The sequence below is a fragment of the Xiphophorus couchianus genome, chromosome 19 (genome assembly GCF_001444195.1).
Source record: "Xiphophorus couchianus chromosome 19, X_couchianus-1.0, whole genome shotgun sequence".
NCBI classification, from domain to species: Eukaryota; Metazoa; Chordata; class Actinopteri; order Cyprinodontiformes; family Poeciliidae; genus Xiphophorus; species Xiphophorus couchianus.
This window is the reverse complement of record NC_040246.1, coordinates 6,560,767-6,576,958: the sequence shown is the minus strand read 5'-3', so window position 1 is coordinate 6,576,958 and position 16,192 is coordinate 6,560,767. Positions and strand designations below refer to the sequence as shown.

General features: G+C 38.9%; 1 protein-coding gene across 1 annotated transcript; it reads left to right on the top strand.

Moving 5' to 3' along the window:
- Nucleotides 1–3,240: 3,240 nt before the first annotated feature.
- Nucleotides 3,241–16,181, top strand: pls1 (plastin 1 (I isoform)). The gene is made up of 16 exons (XM_028000042.1): nucleotides 3,241–3,403; nucleotides 3,701–3,792; nucleotides 5,702–5,862; nucleotides 5,934–6,063; nucleotides 7,375–7,507; nucleotides 8,465–8,546; nucleotides 9,900–10,065; nucleotides 10,518–10,660; nucleotides 10,747–10,842; nucleotides 10,918–11,110; nucleotides 11,253–11,331; nucleotides 12,504–12,618; nucleotides 14,675–14,808; nucleotides 14,911–15,034; nucleotides 15,409–15,542; nucleotides 15,628–16,181. Exons 2-16 carry the CDS (start codon nucleotides 3,723–3,725, stop codon nucleotides 15,764–15,766), a joined length of 1,899 nt encoding a protein of 632 aa, XP_027855843.1. The 5' UTR covers nucleotides 3,241–3,403; nucleotides 3,701–3,722; the 3' UTR covers nucleotides 15,767–16,181.
- The last annotated feature ends 11 nt before the right edge of the window (nucleotides 16,182–16,192 follow it).

Below are 16,192 nucleotides of genomic sequence, written 5' to 3'. Positions count from 1 at the left end.
CAAAAGTAGTGCTTTTAATATGCAAGTTATTGTTTTAAATTTATTTGAAATATCACAATCTGCTCTACATATAACAGTCCTGGATTTCAGGACTTATTCCAGGTTGAATTTTTGCTTTAGTCATATATCAAGCTCTTTTTTAAAATAACAAATACATTGGATAATTCCTTTCACACACACAAAAAAAAAATAGTTTCCACTTTGTCAGCAATAAGCAGACCATTTGTTCGTGTCTCAACTTAGAGGCAGCGCCTCCAAGTGGTTGTGTGTCCGCATTGCAGCTGGACGAGGCCTCAATCACTCAAACTCAACCTGTTTAGTCTTTTTCATTCAGGTTTAATGAATTGAAAAGGGATGTTTAATATTTTTGTTTTAACATGTGTCGTGATGAAATGCTTTACGTATAACCACGCTGCTATTCAGTCTACAGTCAGTTATTTGAAATGAATGAAAATCCTAAGTACTTATACTTATCAAGCAACCCACAACAGAACTATCTAGTTTGCATACTTTAGATCAACAATATTAGATTCTTTTCGTTCTTTTTTTTCTTTTCAATTTGTTATTTTGTTTGTATTTCCTTTTAATTCATGTGAAGCACTGTGAATTGCCTTGTTGCTGAAAATGTGCCGTATAAATAAAATGAGCTTCCCTAAGTGAACTTGTAGTGTTGCAACACTACAAGTTCCTGCAGAGAATTAATTTAACGCACAGATGTTAAACCAATCTTTGGGGGTTGCTGTCTGGATGATACTCATCGTTGAGAATTGGAGTTTGACACCCTTGATCTAAGAAATTGTGTTTATTTGGAGAGGCAGCGGGTGTTTGTGCACACAAAGTTAAGTGAAGGTATTTGGATGCTGATCTGGTGTCAAGAAGGTGTGGAAAAAAGCTAAATTCCCTCCAAAAATATCAAGAAGAGGCTAAAATATTGCAGGATGCATCTGGGTTGGATTTAAGGAAAGTTATTTTCAGCGCTCATCCGACACTCAACCAGTGGGAATATTTATGTGTGGGGCAGCCTCTTTTCTGAGAAAAATTTAGCTTAAAATGCTGTTTTGAAAGGAATATGAGATCAAAACATCCTCAAAGAGTCTCATCAATTCTGGGTAAATTTGGTGATAATCAATGCCTTTTAACCCATAGACAGGGAATATTATAGACATTAATATCACTAATTTTGAATAAATCCAGCATATTTCTCAATAAAACCCATATAGGTATATTGTTGAACTACAGCATGTGGTATGAATGTGACAGATCTAACAACTCTGAAGCAGGAAAGGGTACAGAAACTTTAATTTTCTGTCAGTTTCTCAGTAGTATTTTGTATTTTCCTCCACATGTGGTTTCAGGGTCGGTGAATAATGCAGGAGGCTTATGGGAAGTCCTAGCAGCTAAGAACTGATCTGGGTTCAGGACAGCCCACCAGATGTTCACTTTGCACTTTAACAGACCAACGGGGATCTTACCCGAGATCGCCGATGAGGATGGGACGGTAACCGGAGATCGCTTCGGAGTCATGGAGCGAAACAAGGCAGATCAGGTGTCAGAGGAAGAAGAGAGCTGAGGAAGAGGCAGTATTTGCTCAGCGCGAAGGGTTAAAATGTAGATGTAATTTTAAACCAACTTATTTAATCTGCTGCTCTAAGATAAGATGGAAGATTTTGTTCAGAGTGCAGTTGATTGTGGTTCTCTGTGTTGTTTTCAGCTAATTGGTTAAAAACCTAAAAACAGACAACAGGAGGAAACACTGGAACTGAGGGGAAAGAGTTAATCAACATCTTTAAAAAAGTTTTTAAAAGGAGGGGCAAGCAAGTAGGTGAAAGAAAACAAAGCCACCAAAACTGCAAGCTGTTTTCTTCTCTGGACTGGTCTACTGTGGACTCTCTGCCCTTTCAGCCTGCCTGAGATTGGATGTAAGCTCCTTATTCTTGCTTCACCCTTTGTGCTCTAAATGTGATGAAACTCGGTGCATAATGTATGATATCGGTGACCATATCTACAGAAAACCTACTGGTGTTCAGACCCAAACTTTCAGGTTCCAGTTATGGAAATGGGGCCAACTCTCCTAAGATTTAGCAAATACGTGACCAAATCATGCTTTAGCAAAGTTGTGTGAAGTTTTGCGAAATTAAGTTTTATGAAGAGTGGGCTCTTAATTACTTTTGACATAAAAAGACATTAATTGAAGTTTTAAGTGTGACAACATTGTTACATGATTTGTCTCACATGGTTAGCAGGGCTCACTGTGTGCATCTGCAGCAGGAAGTGTGCTCGATGTTTATGGCTAAACCCGCCGTGATCTGAACACAGATTGGAAGAGCATATGTAAGATTATCTTTGGGTTAGCAAAATGTTCAAAAATAGCTATAAATCCAGTGTGATTCAAGTTAATATACAGTACAGACCAAAAGTTTGGACACAACTGTGTGTCCAAACTTTTGGTCTGTACTGTATATGAAATCTGTTATTTTATGTTTTCATCTGAAACATGTCACATTCATATATAGCTGAAGTTTGCTTTATTTGACCTTTATGAAAAGGTGAAAATACCAGTTTCCTGTTACTTAAGGTGGTATATGCAAACATGTAAAAAAAAAAATCAATTAAAAATAATAAAATATTTGTTTGTATTAAAAAAAAGAAAACTGTAACCAAACACTCTCAAACTGAGTCTGGTACTTCCACTGAAAAAAAAACAATATGTTACAAACATAAACATTAGTCATTTTATAGGACAGACCAGCACAAAGTGGCACCAGCACCTAATTGTGAAGTGGAACAAAAATCAGCAATGGTTTTTAAAATCCAAAAAAAGAGAAAAACCATAGCGTGGATCTTGTGAGCACCCTGCAATAATTATGTTACTTTTGCATACAATTAGCTAAAGTAGATTTTATTTAGGGTATCAGTGCAAAATACTTTTTTTTTAGGAAAATAATTTATGATTCTTACTTATTTACGTCCACTTTCTTTGGAAATTAAAGATTTGTTTCTGTGCTGTGGTCTTTTGTGATATTTCAGATTACTTCCTAGATATTTCTAAAGAGATTGTTTTATGCTGATAACACAGCTACATGCGTTTTTATAAGCCTGTCTGTTGATCCCAAATGATTGATAAAACATATTTGAACACTTTTTGCTCCCCTGTTGCCCGACTTGTGGATGAATTTCCTTTTATGGATAATGGCACGATGACGTGGTTAAATGTTAACTGTCCAGCTACGCCCGTCCTAGGTCCAGGCGGACCAAAGGTCCACTGTGAGCCTTCTTCCAGTGACTCCACCTGGCAGTGGTAATCAGCTGTCCAGCTTCTCCTCTATCCACCGTCTTTTCTGTACCAGCGTGAAGCTGCGGAGCTCAGAAAGACACGACTCCTGCAGCGAGGCCTTAAAACGAGGTACAAGTCACTTCCTCTTCTTCGTTTCCACTTTAGTTTCTTTAAGAAAGTCTGAAAAGGGTAACCTTTAGTTAATGGTAAATGCTGACGCTTCAGAAAAGGTGCAAAACCTCTGAGGCGTGTCCAAAAAGTTAGTGAATGCTTTATGATTATTTGTTCCATTTAAAACATTCAGTAAATTTGTGTGCTGCCTTCGCCAGGATTTATCTCCTTTATGAAAAGAAAAATATTGGACATTTCTGTGTGTGTTTTTTTGTTGTTGGCGTGTGTGTGGGTATGGGTGTGTGTGTGTTTTAGGTTGAAGAAAACAGGAGCCACCATGGAAAACCGCTACACACAGATTTCCAAAGAGGATCTGGAAGACCTTAAAGAGGCCTTTGATAAAATTGGTCGGTTTCATTCTTTTTTTTTCATCACACTTGCATGCACAATCTCAATTTGCAGGTTTATTGCTGCGATTACAGACCGTAGTTAGACTTTTACTGCCTGCTATAAACCACATAACAGTACAAGTCTTATAAAACAAATTTAACAGTCTGAATTGTCGCCTGTAGGGAATTTGTGAATAATGTTTCCATTTCCAATAGTGACATTTTGTAGGTTTTATCACCTAAAGATCATAGTCTTTCATTTTAAAATGTTAACATAAAAAATTGACTATAATGATAGTGGATATTGCACTGTAAATATAAATCAGTTGGAGTTAGCAGATTACTGCCCAGGGTGGCAAGACCTGAGGGGCAAGATGGACACTTTTAGAAAAAAGTTGGGCAAGTTTTTTATTATTTATTTGCTCGTCCACTCAGAGGGAAGTGAGTGTGTGTGTGTGCTGTTCACTGTGTAATCTCTATAGGGAAATGTTCACAGCTGATGATGCTGAAGTTTGTGTGTTTTTTGAAGTTCTGGTTCTGGTTCAACTAGGATTGTTTCACTGTTTTTAAGGAACCTGGACTGCATTTGATCACCTCTAAACCTGACACAAAATGACCTAATCTGATCTGGAGTCTTTAAGAAAAAGAACAGGAGATATGTAGTTTTTTTTAAATTTATTTAATAATAAAAGCTTTGTGTGCATGACGGTTGGATGTGGGAAAGAAGCATAAAGGGGTTGGGCAGGTGGATACTGAAGCTGTTTGAATCGCATTATAAATGCACAAGAAGTTGATGCAGTAAAACCTTAAACATATTGTTGGAATGTAGTAAAAATATGGAGGCATGAAGAAGTTCAGTTTATGATTTGGGGATCTTGGCGTGCTGGACTGAAGGAATTTGACTAAAATGGGCCCTTAATGAGGGATTCCCACATGAAGTTGATGGTTTTTTTAAATCTGGGAGTGATTTGTGTGCAGCTAAATATACACAATGTATCTTGTTTTTCATTTTGACCATTGACTTTGACTGTCTTTTAGTGAAAACACTGTCAAAATCAGGAAGGATTTAACAAATTAAAAGATCAAGTATCGTTAACAACCAGGAAAGAGAGGACATTCGCAGTAAAATAAAAGTGAAACCGGCAGAGTTGCATGTGATTTTCACTGATTTTGTTTTCCTTTCTTCTGTTGACATAATGAAACGTGATTAGACACACTACTGTATTCATATGCACACTCTCAGATACAACATGATTTAATAATTTCAACAAACTAGTTTACCTTTGTATTTTTTTAGACAAGCGTTTATTGCTTTGAGTCGGTTCTTCTGGGCTTTTTATCCATTGTTGCATATTATTTGTTTTAAAAATATATCTGAGTTTAATGCAGCTGATCATCTGTGATTAAATGAAACCAGGTCTTGGTTGGAGGATAAGCATTCAGTCATGTTAGAAGAAAGTTGTAGACAGTGAGAAATTACATGGACATGCTGGTGCAAGACTTTAGATTATCATGGCTTTCTATATGTGACAAGTTGTTCCAGCGATTAGTAGCTGGTCATTGAACCCGGAAGCAATCAATCCACTCTTTGCTGTATCATCACAAATGATTTTGTGGTTTTATGTGCCTCTTGCAGTGTGTTAGCACTCTAACGTGTGCTGTGGTGCACAAAATACAAGAAATGCTTGGAGTTTAATTAGATTTGTAGGTATCTTAATTGGCTCATATCAAGTAAGTATAGTTTCTTTTTTTTACTTCCTGATGAATACATAATCAACTTAGGGAATACCCCCAAACATTCTTTATAATTGTGTCATTTCTATTTGGAAATGACTGTGGAGTCAGTAGGAAATTATAAATCAAGACCGGTAAGCTGTTGTGATGTTTGTCTATACAAAGTTTTTTTTTCTTCTGTTTCTTTGTCCAGATATTGACCATAGCGGCTATGTGAGCGACTTCGAGCTCCAGGAGCTGTTCAGAGAAGCCAGCCTCCACCTGCCCGGCTACAAAGTGCGAGAAATCGTCGAGACCTTCATCGCCGGAGACACGAACAAAGACGAAAAAATCAGCTTCAACGAATTTGTTTCTGTAAGTCTCGCACTGACAAAGATCCGACTCGCTCTTCCCCACGTGGGCTGACACAGTCTGCTTATGATCAGATTTACCAAGAGCTGAAGAGTAAGGAGTTCAGCGAGACGTTCAGAAAGCTCCTAACCAGGAAAGTCGGGATCAACTCCTTTGGAGGCACGTCGGGAGTTTCCTGTGAGGGAACGCAGCACTCCTACTCAGGTGAGGCAAACGTCACGCTCATGCATGCTGAGCCTTTTATGATGTGGTACCAGGGTAGTTAATTAATTGAGACGTTGTTGCAAGTGTGTGTGTGGGCGTGTGTGTGTGTGTGAGAGAGAGAAAGTGTGTGCATAAATAAATGGAGGTCAAAGGATCCATGGTTTGGACAATTTTTACCAAATGATTTGATGGGCATTTTTGTTTTATGCCTTTATGCTTATGACCCAAGTCCATCCTGCTGCAATCATTTACATTCTGAAGTCAGCTAATTAGTAGACAGAATTTATTTATGTGTAATTTAATCGTAATATATAAACAATTGACCTGTGAAGGCCTTGTGCATTGGAGACATGGAAAACATGTAGACTAACGTCTGATGAGAACAAATTTCATTTTTCTGGCCTATCCATTCAAAAGCCCTATTTGTGATGGAAAACTAATATAGCACATCACCCTGAAAACATAATCCGTGTAACTTGGTGGTGTAACATCATGCTGTGGGTAGGCTTTTCTTTTCTTCACCAAGGAAAGAAACGTTTACGGGACAATGGATGGAGCTAAATAAAGGGGGCAAAGCAAGGAGAAAGATTTCACAGGTTGTAAAATATTAAGATTAAAGCAGAAATTCCCCTTACAGCAAGACGAATTTAAAATATGAAATATCTTAGATCGAAGCAGAATGGCCCAGTCAAAAGAAAAGTAAAAACTTTATGTTCATAATGTCTCACAACTCAATTTGATTATGCTGGAGCTATTTTACAAAAAGCAATGGGTTTTGTCTGCAATTGTGCAAAGCTGGGGGGAAAAAATCATAGCCACCAAAAAACCTGGAGCTTCATTATACCAAAAGGTGGTTCTAATCCTACTGTAGATTTTCTTCCAGCAAAGTATCTGACTACTGCATTTCAAAACCCCAGAAAGTCCATTAATTGCAGATGTCAGACATGTAAGGCCATCAAAGGTAGATTTATTGTTGTTGAAATGCATAATTGCTTAACCAATACGATTGTGATGGAAAACATGCAGCCACTGCATGTCATAGTGGAATGCTTTGTATGAATGTAGTGTTTTTGATTAAGTTTTTGTTTTTACTCTCTTTTCTGCTTTGGCCATTTGTGATGTGTTCAAGTTGAGGTCTAACTTGAGCACTTTTTAAATCACTAAAATGCAAAACAAAAAAACTCTCAAACTTATAAAAGGTGCACCTTCTTTCAACTGCGACTCTGTCAAGCCAAAGTTTCTCTCGTGTCGACTGTGACGATTACAATTTTCTACCTGAGCAATTTATCCTAATGTTCATGCTTGTTTCAGAGGAGGAGAAAGTAGCTTTTGGTCGATGGATCAACAAAGCTTTGGGCAAAGATCCCGACTGCAACCACCTGCTGCCCATAAACCCAAACGACGAGAGCCTTTTCGCCTCCCTCCGTGACGGCATCGTGTTGTGGTACAGCACACGCATACGTCTGCACTACATGCCATGACTGCAAACACCTGAGAATTTGTGACATTTTCATCAATTTCCCACAAAGATGGGCACTCATCCAAAAATGGTGTCACATTTGAGTTGTCATCGTAGTTCACAATTCAGACACAGATCAAAATGCAAAAATAACTTTCTTATATAGAACCAAAAATTTTATTGCAATTTTTGTGAATTGAGTTTGAAAATTCTCACGAGAACGGTCTGAGTAAACATTTGTTTTTATCATTTTTGGTCTAATCCGTTTAAGTGTCTAATCATACTTGCTATAGCAGATTATAGCTACAACCTTGTCAACATTATAGGTTGTAGCTATAATGTAGGAACATTATATAGACCTCCTTCTGTGAAATATTATACAGTATTTGTGTTGAACTAGAACTAAGCTTGCTTAAATAAAGTTATATTTTAAGAAAGGGAAGATTTTTGCTGAATTTTCCCAAATACACAAGAGTACAATATACAGAAGTGAAATAAAGACCCACTAAGAAAACATGCTAAGGTTTAATCAATTAATTTAGAGTACTGTTTAATAATCCAGTAATTATTTAAGAACACCGATCGTCTATTATGCTGTCTTGACAGCGTGTTGTGGTTTTATGCATGTGTACTTTGTGATTACACAATTTTAGTAGACCTGAGATAGAATCATTGCCGGTTTGCAACAAACTCTCGGAACATGGCGACAGTGTTTTATGTTGCTGCAAAGGTTGGAGGAGGATCGCAGTGATAACACTTTATATTGCTTTACAGCGCCTCCTCGTTCATTTCAATTCAGCATGATTGTCCTACTGCACGATGGACTTTTGCACCGGCAGAGGCCCTTTAGAAATGGACAATTACACGGCTGCTACAGTGTGCTCAGTGACTCACCCGAGCGTCCCCTTCGCCCACCTCTCCCACTGCTTTTTCCTCTTCCAGTAAGCTCATCAACCTGTCCCAGCCTGACACGATCGATGAGAGAGTCATCAACACGAAGAAACTCACCACCTTCACAAGGAGAGTGAGTAGAGTTCTGCAGAATTTGTACATTACACAATCATCCCATGTTAAACAATCACTATGAGCACTGAAGTAATTAGGCACCACACATAAACTATGTTGTGATTAACTTTTCTGACAAGTGTTTGCAGATAAGATTCGTTATCTGCAAATGTGCAAACTCATAACTGCTGCTTATATACTTATTAAGTACATTATATTTTATAGGGACTGGTATTTTTTTCCCATTTGGATACAGTGACATAAATGAAAGATGTGCGAAGTTGGTAAATATATGATTGATGTCCTTTTTGCTGGTAGCCAAATGCTTGAGCACAGCTGAAACTCTTACAAACTGTCTAAAACATGCCAAAAGCATCTGCATCAACCCTCACTTAGCTCGGGTTTTCCAGACCAGGAAACCAGAAAGGTTTTTATTTTTTTAATGTAAACTACCAGTGATACTTCTTTAGTCAAATACGATAACACTTCTGTTTCAGATGAGTTTGGGGATTCAGTTAGTCATTAGGTAAATCCAGTTTCCCTGTAAGTTAGTTGAAAGAGCTCGCCTGTTCAACTCCAATCTGACTAAAAACTGACCAAAATGTTGAAGCAGTTTGAGGAAAGTGACTCATGTGACCTTAATGACCCCATTATTGACCCCAACAGCCCTCTTAGTGGGGTCATATTTTATAATGGCCCATTTATGCTCAATGTTAAACACTTAGGCACATAAGGACTATGTATTTGGTCCATTTTTAGGGAGCTTACAGATGTGTACCCAAACTGGATAATAATACCAATAATCATGGGACAGTTTGGCCCAGTATAGCTATAAGCAAAATGAATATGACAATGTATTTAATGGCTGGAATAAGAAGTGAAAAAACTTTAAAAAAGGATTTGCCTTTGGTTTGAGCACTTGGAAAAGATTTACTGTTCTATTAAACCACCTAAATTTCCAACTTGAGGAACAATGTTTGAACTATAGTTAGATCTATCATGCTAAAGATCTGTTTTACATTTTTCTGTTATTTTTTACTTCACCTCACCTCCTTCTTTTTGTACTTTGAAAACATCATCTTTGCTACATGATCACAGCGTGAAATCCAGCTCAACAAAATGTGATCAAAACTGGAAAAACATACATTTTTCTCAAATCCAAATGTGAAACTTTATCAAGTCACAAGCCAAGAGCGTTTTTAACCTTTACAGCTTACAATAAAATTCTCGCCTGTCAGAAGTAAAGAAAGGTGGGTTTTAAGTTGCGATTATTGACTTTGCCAGGTAGAAATATATACATATTCTTTATATATACATTTAAAAAACAACTTATTTGCTTCTTTTAAACAAACGTGTTTACATGCTTTCATAGGAAAACATTGTTTTGGCCCTGAACTCGGCCTCAGCCATCGGCTGCACAGTGGTGAGCATCGACGCCCATGACCTGATGGCTGGGAAACCCCACCTGGTCCTGGGACTGCTCTGGCAGATTATCAAGGTCGGTCTCTTCGCTGATATAGAAATCACCAGGAACGAAGGTCAGTACTCACTCACTCGCTCGCTCGTTAATCAAGTAATATCAGTGTTTGAAATTGCAGAGCACTTATTGTCGGTGTGTCTGTTTTCATTTTAAAAATGAATTTATTTTTAGAACATTTACAAGAAGTTGGGTCAAAGGTTACTGTTGCGCCAACCAATGCAGTAGAAAAATAATTAAATGCTCGCTAGACAATTAGTTTCCAGCAATAACCAAAGTCATGATGCAACGTTTTTATTTTCACTTTTCCAAAGGCTTTGAGTCATTTTATTGTTTTATTACTTGAAGAGACACTCTCCTCTTTGGTTGGACGACTTTTCCCCTCCGTTGCCCGAAGGAGCAACTCATTCAGGGGTTTAAGTTATTTTAATCAACAAATGAGTTTCTCATCAGGAAATGTTGGACACCTCTTCCCATTTCTTCTTCAAAAATGTCCTTCCTGTCTGTCTCCAGGCTTGATTGCCCTCCTGATGGAAGGAGAAGAGCTGGACCACCTCGTATCTCTGTCTCCTGAGGAGCTGCTTCTACGATGGGTCAACTATCACCTAATCAAGGCAGGAACAGAAACAATCAGCAACTTCAGTGCTGATATCAAGGTGCTTAGTGGAACTTTTACAGCCGCGTTCCTTTAAATACCCACAGAGGGTCGTGTAAAGGAATGTTTTGTTCTTTGACTTTGAAGGACTCTAGGGCTTACTTCCACCTGCTGGACCAGATTTCCCCTCAAGACGAAGACGAATTCCACATGGGGATCAAAATCAACATGGCCGGCCTTAGTGTGAGTTGGCTTGCTTCAGTGCAATCAGTTTAAGTCCTAACAGTGAGCGACAATGTGGTGCATGTGAACATGAAGGAGCGGGATTTGGAGCGAAGGGCCGAGCTGATGCTGCAGGAGGCGGCCAAGTTGGACTGCCGGCAGTTTGTTTCTCCTCGCGACGTCACGTCTGGAAACAGCAAACTCAACATGGCCTTTGTGGCCAACTTGTTTAACATGCATCCGGGTCTACACAAGGCTAAGTTTAACCTGGATGGGGAGCACATAGAGGGTAAGTGATGTTCGCTGTACAACAGAGAACTAGAAACTAGAAAGTCAGTGATGCCAAAGACACGTTTGAAAATGTTTTCCGTGTGGAAAGTGAGGCATGTGGCCATTTTGGAGAATGATAACCCGTATTTATATCTTGCCAGCGGAAACCAGGGAGGAGAAAACGTTTCGCAACTGGATGAACTCTCTGGGTGTTTCTCCACATGTAAACCATCTCTATCGGTAGGTTCAGTCGTACATGAAGGTAATTATTCTTATTTGAGGAGGAGATAGCTAACATGTGAATGTGCAGCTTAACAGGGAAGCGATAGGAGCATAGAGACAAAAAATATGCAGAACATATATGGGGTTTGATGTGCATCATAACTGTGAAGCACATTTAATTGGCTCATGGTTTTCTTTTTGGGTAACACTTTATTTGGCGGAGTGTGTATAAGACTGACATGACACTGTCATAAACATAACATAACACCTGTCAGGAACATAAAAGAGTTTTCATGAATGTCTATAATTGTTGTCATGAAGTGTCATTCGGTAAGTAATGACACTTTTAATGCAAAGTTGCATTAAAACTTGCATTAAAAGTCTGTTAAAATGGTCAACTTTGCATTAAAAGTGTCATTATTTAACGAATGACACTTCATGACAACAGTTGTAAACATTCATGAAAACTCCTTCATCTTCCTAACAGGCGTTATGTCATGTTTATGACAGGGTCATGTCAGTCTTATGCACACCCCTTCAGATAAAGTGCTACCCGTTTTATTTTGCTTCAATTACAGTTACAAGTCTTTGTGCATATAGTTTGGCGACTTAGTCTGACTCGGTCAGATTAAATGTAGAGCAGTTTTGTTTTTGGCATGTTTTCGGTGAGATTCAGGTTTGTACTTAAAATTGACGTTTTTTAGTTAACTGAATATTTAAAGGCAAATATCAGATCTTCATTATTTTCGGCTAAAATGAAGAGAAGCCTTGTTGGAACAACATGTTGCTCCAAAGCTGCAGATGTTTAATTCTGCAGCTTTCCACGATGATTCGGAATAACGTTGGCTAAAAATAATGAAGTACCAATATTTTATACATGTACATATAACAGGAACTGCAAGCTTTAGTAGTTTTTAATTATTTTTTTATGGCATAATTGCGTTAAATTTTTCCATGAAAATAATTTAGGGTATTTAGGTATATTTTTTAGATATATTTTGCTTATCATTAAGTTGGAGTGTTTTTTTGTTTTTTTTACATCATTTTCCACAAACATCTATATCCAATGCGGTGTACATTGAAGAAAATGTACACCACACAGTGTGGTGTGTATTAACTTTAAGCCGTAAGTCATATTCAAATGCTTTCTGTGTTAATATCCATCATATTTATCCTCATTTTTTTTGCAGGGATCTTTGTGATGGCTTGGTGATCCTGCAACTTCTAGAAAAAGTCAAAGTGGTAGTGAACTGGAAGAAAGTCAACAATCCTCCTTATCCTCAACTGGGGGGAAACATGAAGAAGGTGCCACATGCAAACACAGCAGAAATACTTTAATTAGGAGCACTAGTACCGTATTTTCCGCACTATAAGGCGCACCGCATTATAAGGCGCACCTTCAATGAATGGCCTATTTTAAAACTTTTTTCATATATAAGGCGCACCGCATTATAAGGCGCATAGAATAGACGCTACAGTAGAGGCTGGGGTTACGTTATGCATCCGTTAGATGGAACTGCGATAAAGGGAATGTCGACAAAATAGTCAGATAGGTCAGTCAAACTTTATTAATAGATTACAAACCAGCGTTCTGAAAACTCTGTTCATTCCCAAAATGAACAGCTGTTGCTTCCTCCACTTCCGCACCATTGATTGTTCATGTTAAATTCTCTCGCTGCTGCTCTATGGGCTCTTTGCACCTCAGCTTAATGATGTACATGGAGCCGAAGCCCCGACAATAAGCTGGAGAAAGGTTTTAACATGTTCGCCTTGTTATACACAGATACGAAGGTGAGTTTTACTTTCTTTAAACTTTGTGGCTAACATTAGCTTTAGCTTATGCCGGACATTTTTCTTGTAAAAATGTATCTAAACATTTTTCATCATTCATTAACGGACAATGTTTTTACCTTGTGTGCAAGTATATTACGTTGTTTATTGTCGTTAGTGTCAGAGACCAAGTAACGGGGATTTTACGGTTTTCGGCTTTTTGCTTCTGAAGCACAACGAGCCCATAGCTTAGCATTAGCTCTGGTGTCGGAGTTCTAGTTCAGCTGACGGTTCAGGCTCAAAGTTGTTGCTTTTAGAAAAATACGGCCGTGTTCCTTAAGGTCTCTGTGTTACTTCGCTTTATTAGTTTTGCATGCTTCTTGTGAAGCAGGATGGTGTTTACAGCAGTGTGTACAGGCGGATCAGTTGCTCGGCTGTCTGGCTCTGGTCTGCTCTCTCGTTCCCATAAACTCTCTTTCAGGCTGAATACAGAAGTGTTTCCATGGAAATAACACAGAAAGCTCCTTTACCTTCTGCTTTAGGCTGAAGAAGCTGATCCGGAGTGAAGTGAAGGCTGTAAACTTTGCTGTGCGGCGTTAGCTTTAACTGGTAGCGACGAATATTTACAAACCACCGTCTTCTTAATTCAAGATCGTTTGGAAATCCATGAAAACTTAAAAGCCCATTATATTAGGAAGACAGCAATGTTCATAGTATTGTTTTATTTGCGTCTGAAATAAGACTTTGTCTTTTCTAGCTGTCATGGTAACTCAAAGCGAAAAAAGAGAGCCGCATTTGCGCATGCGGTTGTGACGTCAGCGCGGCAGGTGCAAAGAGCCCATTCCCGTGTTCTACTGTGTGACTGATCGCCTTGAGCTTAAACTCTGCGTTGTAAGCATGTCTCTTAATAGGAGCCATTTTGGGGTCTTTACACAAAACCCAGCTTGCACTGCTGGCTGCATCGGCGTCTGCTTTCCCGTTTCTTCTTCTACGGGGAAAATGAAGTTGGCGTCTGCTTTCTCGTTTCTTCTTCTACGGGGAAAATGAAGTTGGCGTCTGCTTTCTCGTTTCTTCTTCTACGGGGGAAATGAAGTTGGCGTCTGCTTTCTCGTTTCTTCTTCTACGGGGGAAATGAAGTTGGCGTCTGCTTTCCTCCGTTTCTTCCTCTACGGGGAAAATGAAGTTGGCGTCTGCTTTCTCGTTTCTTCTTCTACGGGGGGAATGAAGTTGGCGTCTGCTTTCTCGTTTCTTCTTCTACGGGGGAAATGAAGTTGGCGTCTGCTTTCCTCCGTTTCTTCTTCTACGGGGGAAATGAAGTTGGCGTCTGCTTTCCTCCGTTTCTTCCTCTACGGGGAAAATAAAGTCGGCGTCTGCTTTTCCGTTTCTTCTTCCACGGGGGAAAATGAAGTCGGCGGCTGCTTACCATAGTTGCGAGACCTGTTGTGGCTCAATATTGGTCCATATATAAGGCGCACCGGATTATAAGGCGCACTGTCGGCTTTTGAGAAAATTGAAGGTTTTTAGGTGCGCCTTATAGTGCGGAAAATACGGTAAATTTGTGTGGGCTTCAGTTTTCCATGATGTGTTCTAGCTGGAGAACTGCAACTACGCTGTAAAGTTGAGCAAGGATGAAGCCAAGTTCTCTCTGGTCGGAGTCGGAGGAGAAAACCTAAACGAGGGGAGTTGCACACACATCCTGGCTGTGGTCTGGCAGCTGATGAGAAGGTAGACGCTCCAGAAAGTGCTGCTTTTTTAGCTAATGTGTGGGTGGTCCATGTAGCTGCTCTCTTAACGTCTCAGTAATCTTTCCTGTTTGTTCTTCCTCAGGTACTCTGTTATGGTTCTCTCTGATTTGGGCAGCGGAGAGAAAGTTGCAGATCAGTTTATCCTGAACTGGGTCAACTCCACCCTGAAGGAGAAGCGAAAGGACACACGGATCAGCAGCTTTAAGGTGAGTAGGACAAGATTACGCGTTCAAGAACAGGGTTAGGCTTAGCGTAACTTTCAAAAGTGTACAAATGTTAAGAGGCTTCCGAAGAAGACCGAAAGCTGAAATGTAATGAAAATATACCATGAGCAAATATTTTTTTTAAAGTTTTGCACATTTAATTAACTACGTTATTCTGTTTTTTGATATTTCTGTCCATATTTCCAACAGATTTGTTTTTTAACTGTGTTGAACTAAATAAATGTCAAAGTATTTTTCATAATCTTGCTTGTTTGCTTTAAACAAAGCTGGCATTTTAACTGGGTGGTGTCCACTTTCAGTGACCATCGTAATTTCAAGTTGCACTGGAATGTAATCCTGTTTTACGTTCTGCACAGGACCAGCTGATCAGCACCAGTTTGCCAGTGATTGACCTGATTGACGCCATCGCCCCTTCAATGGTCAAGTGGGACATGGTAAAGAGAGGAGAAAAGGGAGTCCTGAAGAAGGATGAGAAAATCAACAATGCCAAGTAAAGAGCAATACTTCCCGTCCCTTCATTTTTATTTTTCAGTCCTTTCATTTCCCGACTGACTTCTCTCCCGTTTGTCTCTCAGGTATGCAATCTCATTGGCCCGTAAGATCGGCGCCCGCGTCTACGCCCTGCCTGATGACTTGGTGGAGATAAAACCTAAAATGGTGATGACCGTGTTTGCCTGTCTCATGGGGCACGACATGAAGAGAGGCAAAAACTAAATAGAAAACCAGGGTTTAAAAACGTACAAACATCCAATTGCATTTTTTCTGCATTTCTATCATTGTCATTTTTTTTTTCTTTGAGCTTTACCTTTGCTGCAATCACCAGCCAGTACAAATCTATTGGTTATTCTTTATTTTGCTTTCTAATAGTCCTAAACAATATTTTGATTATTCTCTTGTTTGTAAAGCTGTTGTGTTTGTGTATGATTTAAAACTTTTTAGCACTTTTTTGCTTAATACTTATTAAACCATTGCTATCATAAAGTATTCACTACCTCTGCAATTTAAGATGAACCAGAGGGGTAAACAAAATAACACGGAAACGCCTTCTTGTAAAGCCTGTGAATGTCATGCGTTGAATATTGCTGTTGAATTACTGAAGATGACATCTATTAAATATAAAAGTTGAAAATTTGTATGTTT

Coding starts and splice junctions, on each gene's coding strand:
- pls1 (XM_028000042.1), top strand. CDS start 3,723: ATGGAAAACCGCTACACACAGATTTCCAAAGAGGATCTGGAAGACCTT. Junction 10,843..10,917: donor TCAACATGGCCGGCCTTAGT/GTGAGTTGGCTT, acceptor GTGAACATGAAG/GAGCGGGATTTGGAGCGAAG. Junction 15,543..15,627: donor GAGAAAATCAACAATGCCAA/GTAAAGAGCAAT, acceptor TTTGTCTCTCAG/GTATGCAATCTCATTGGCCC.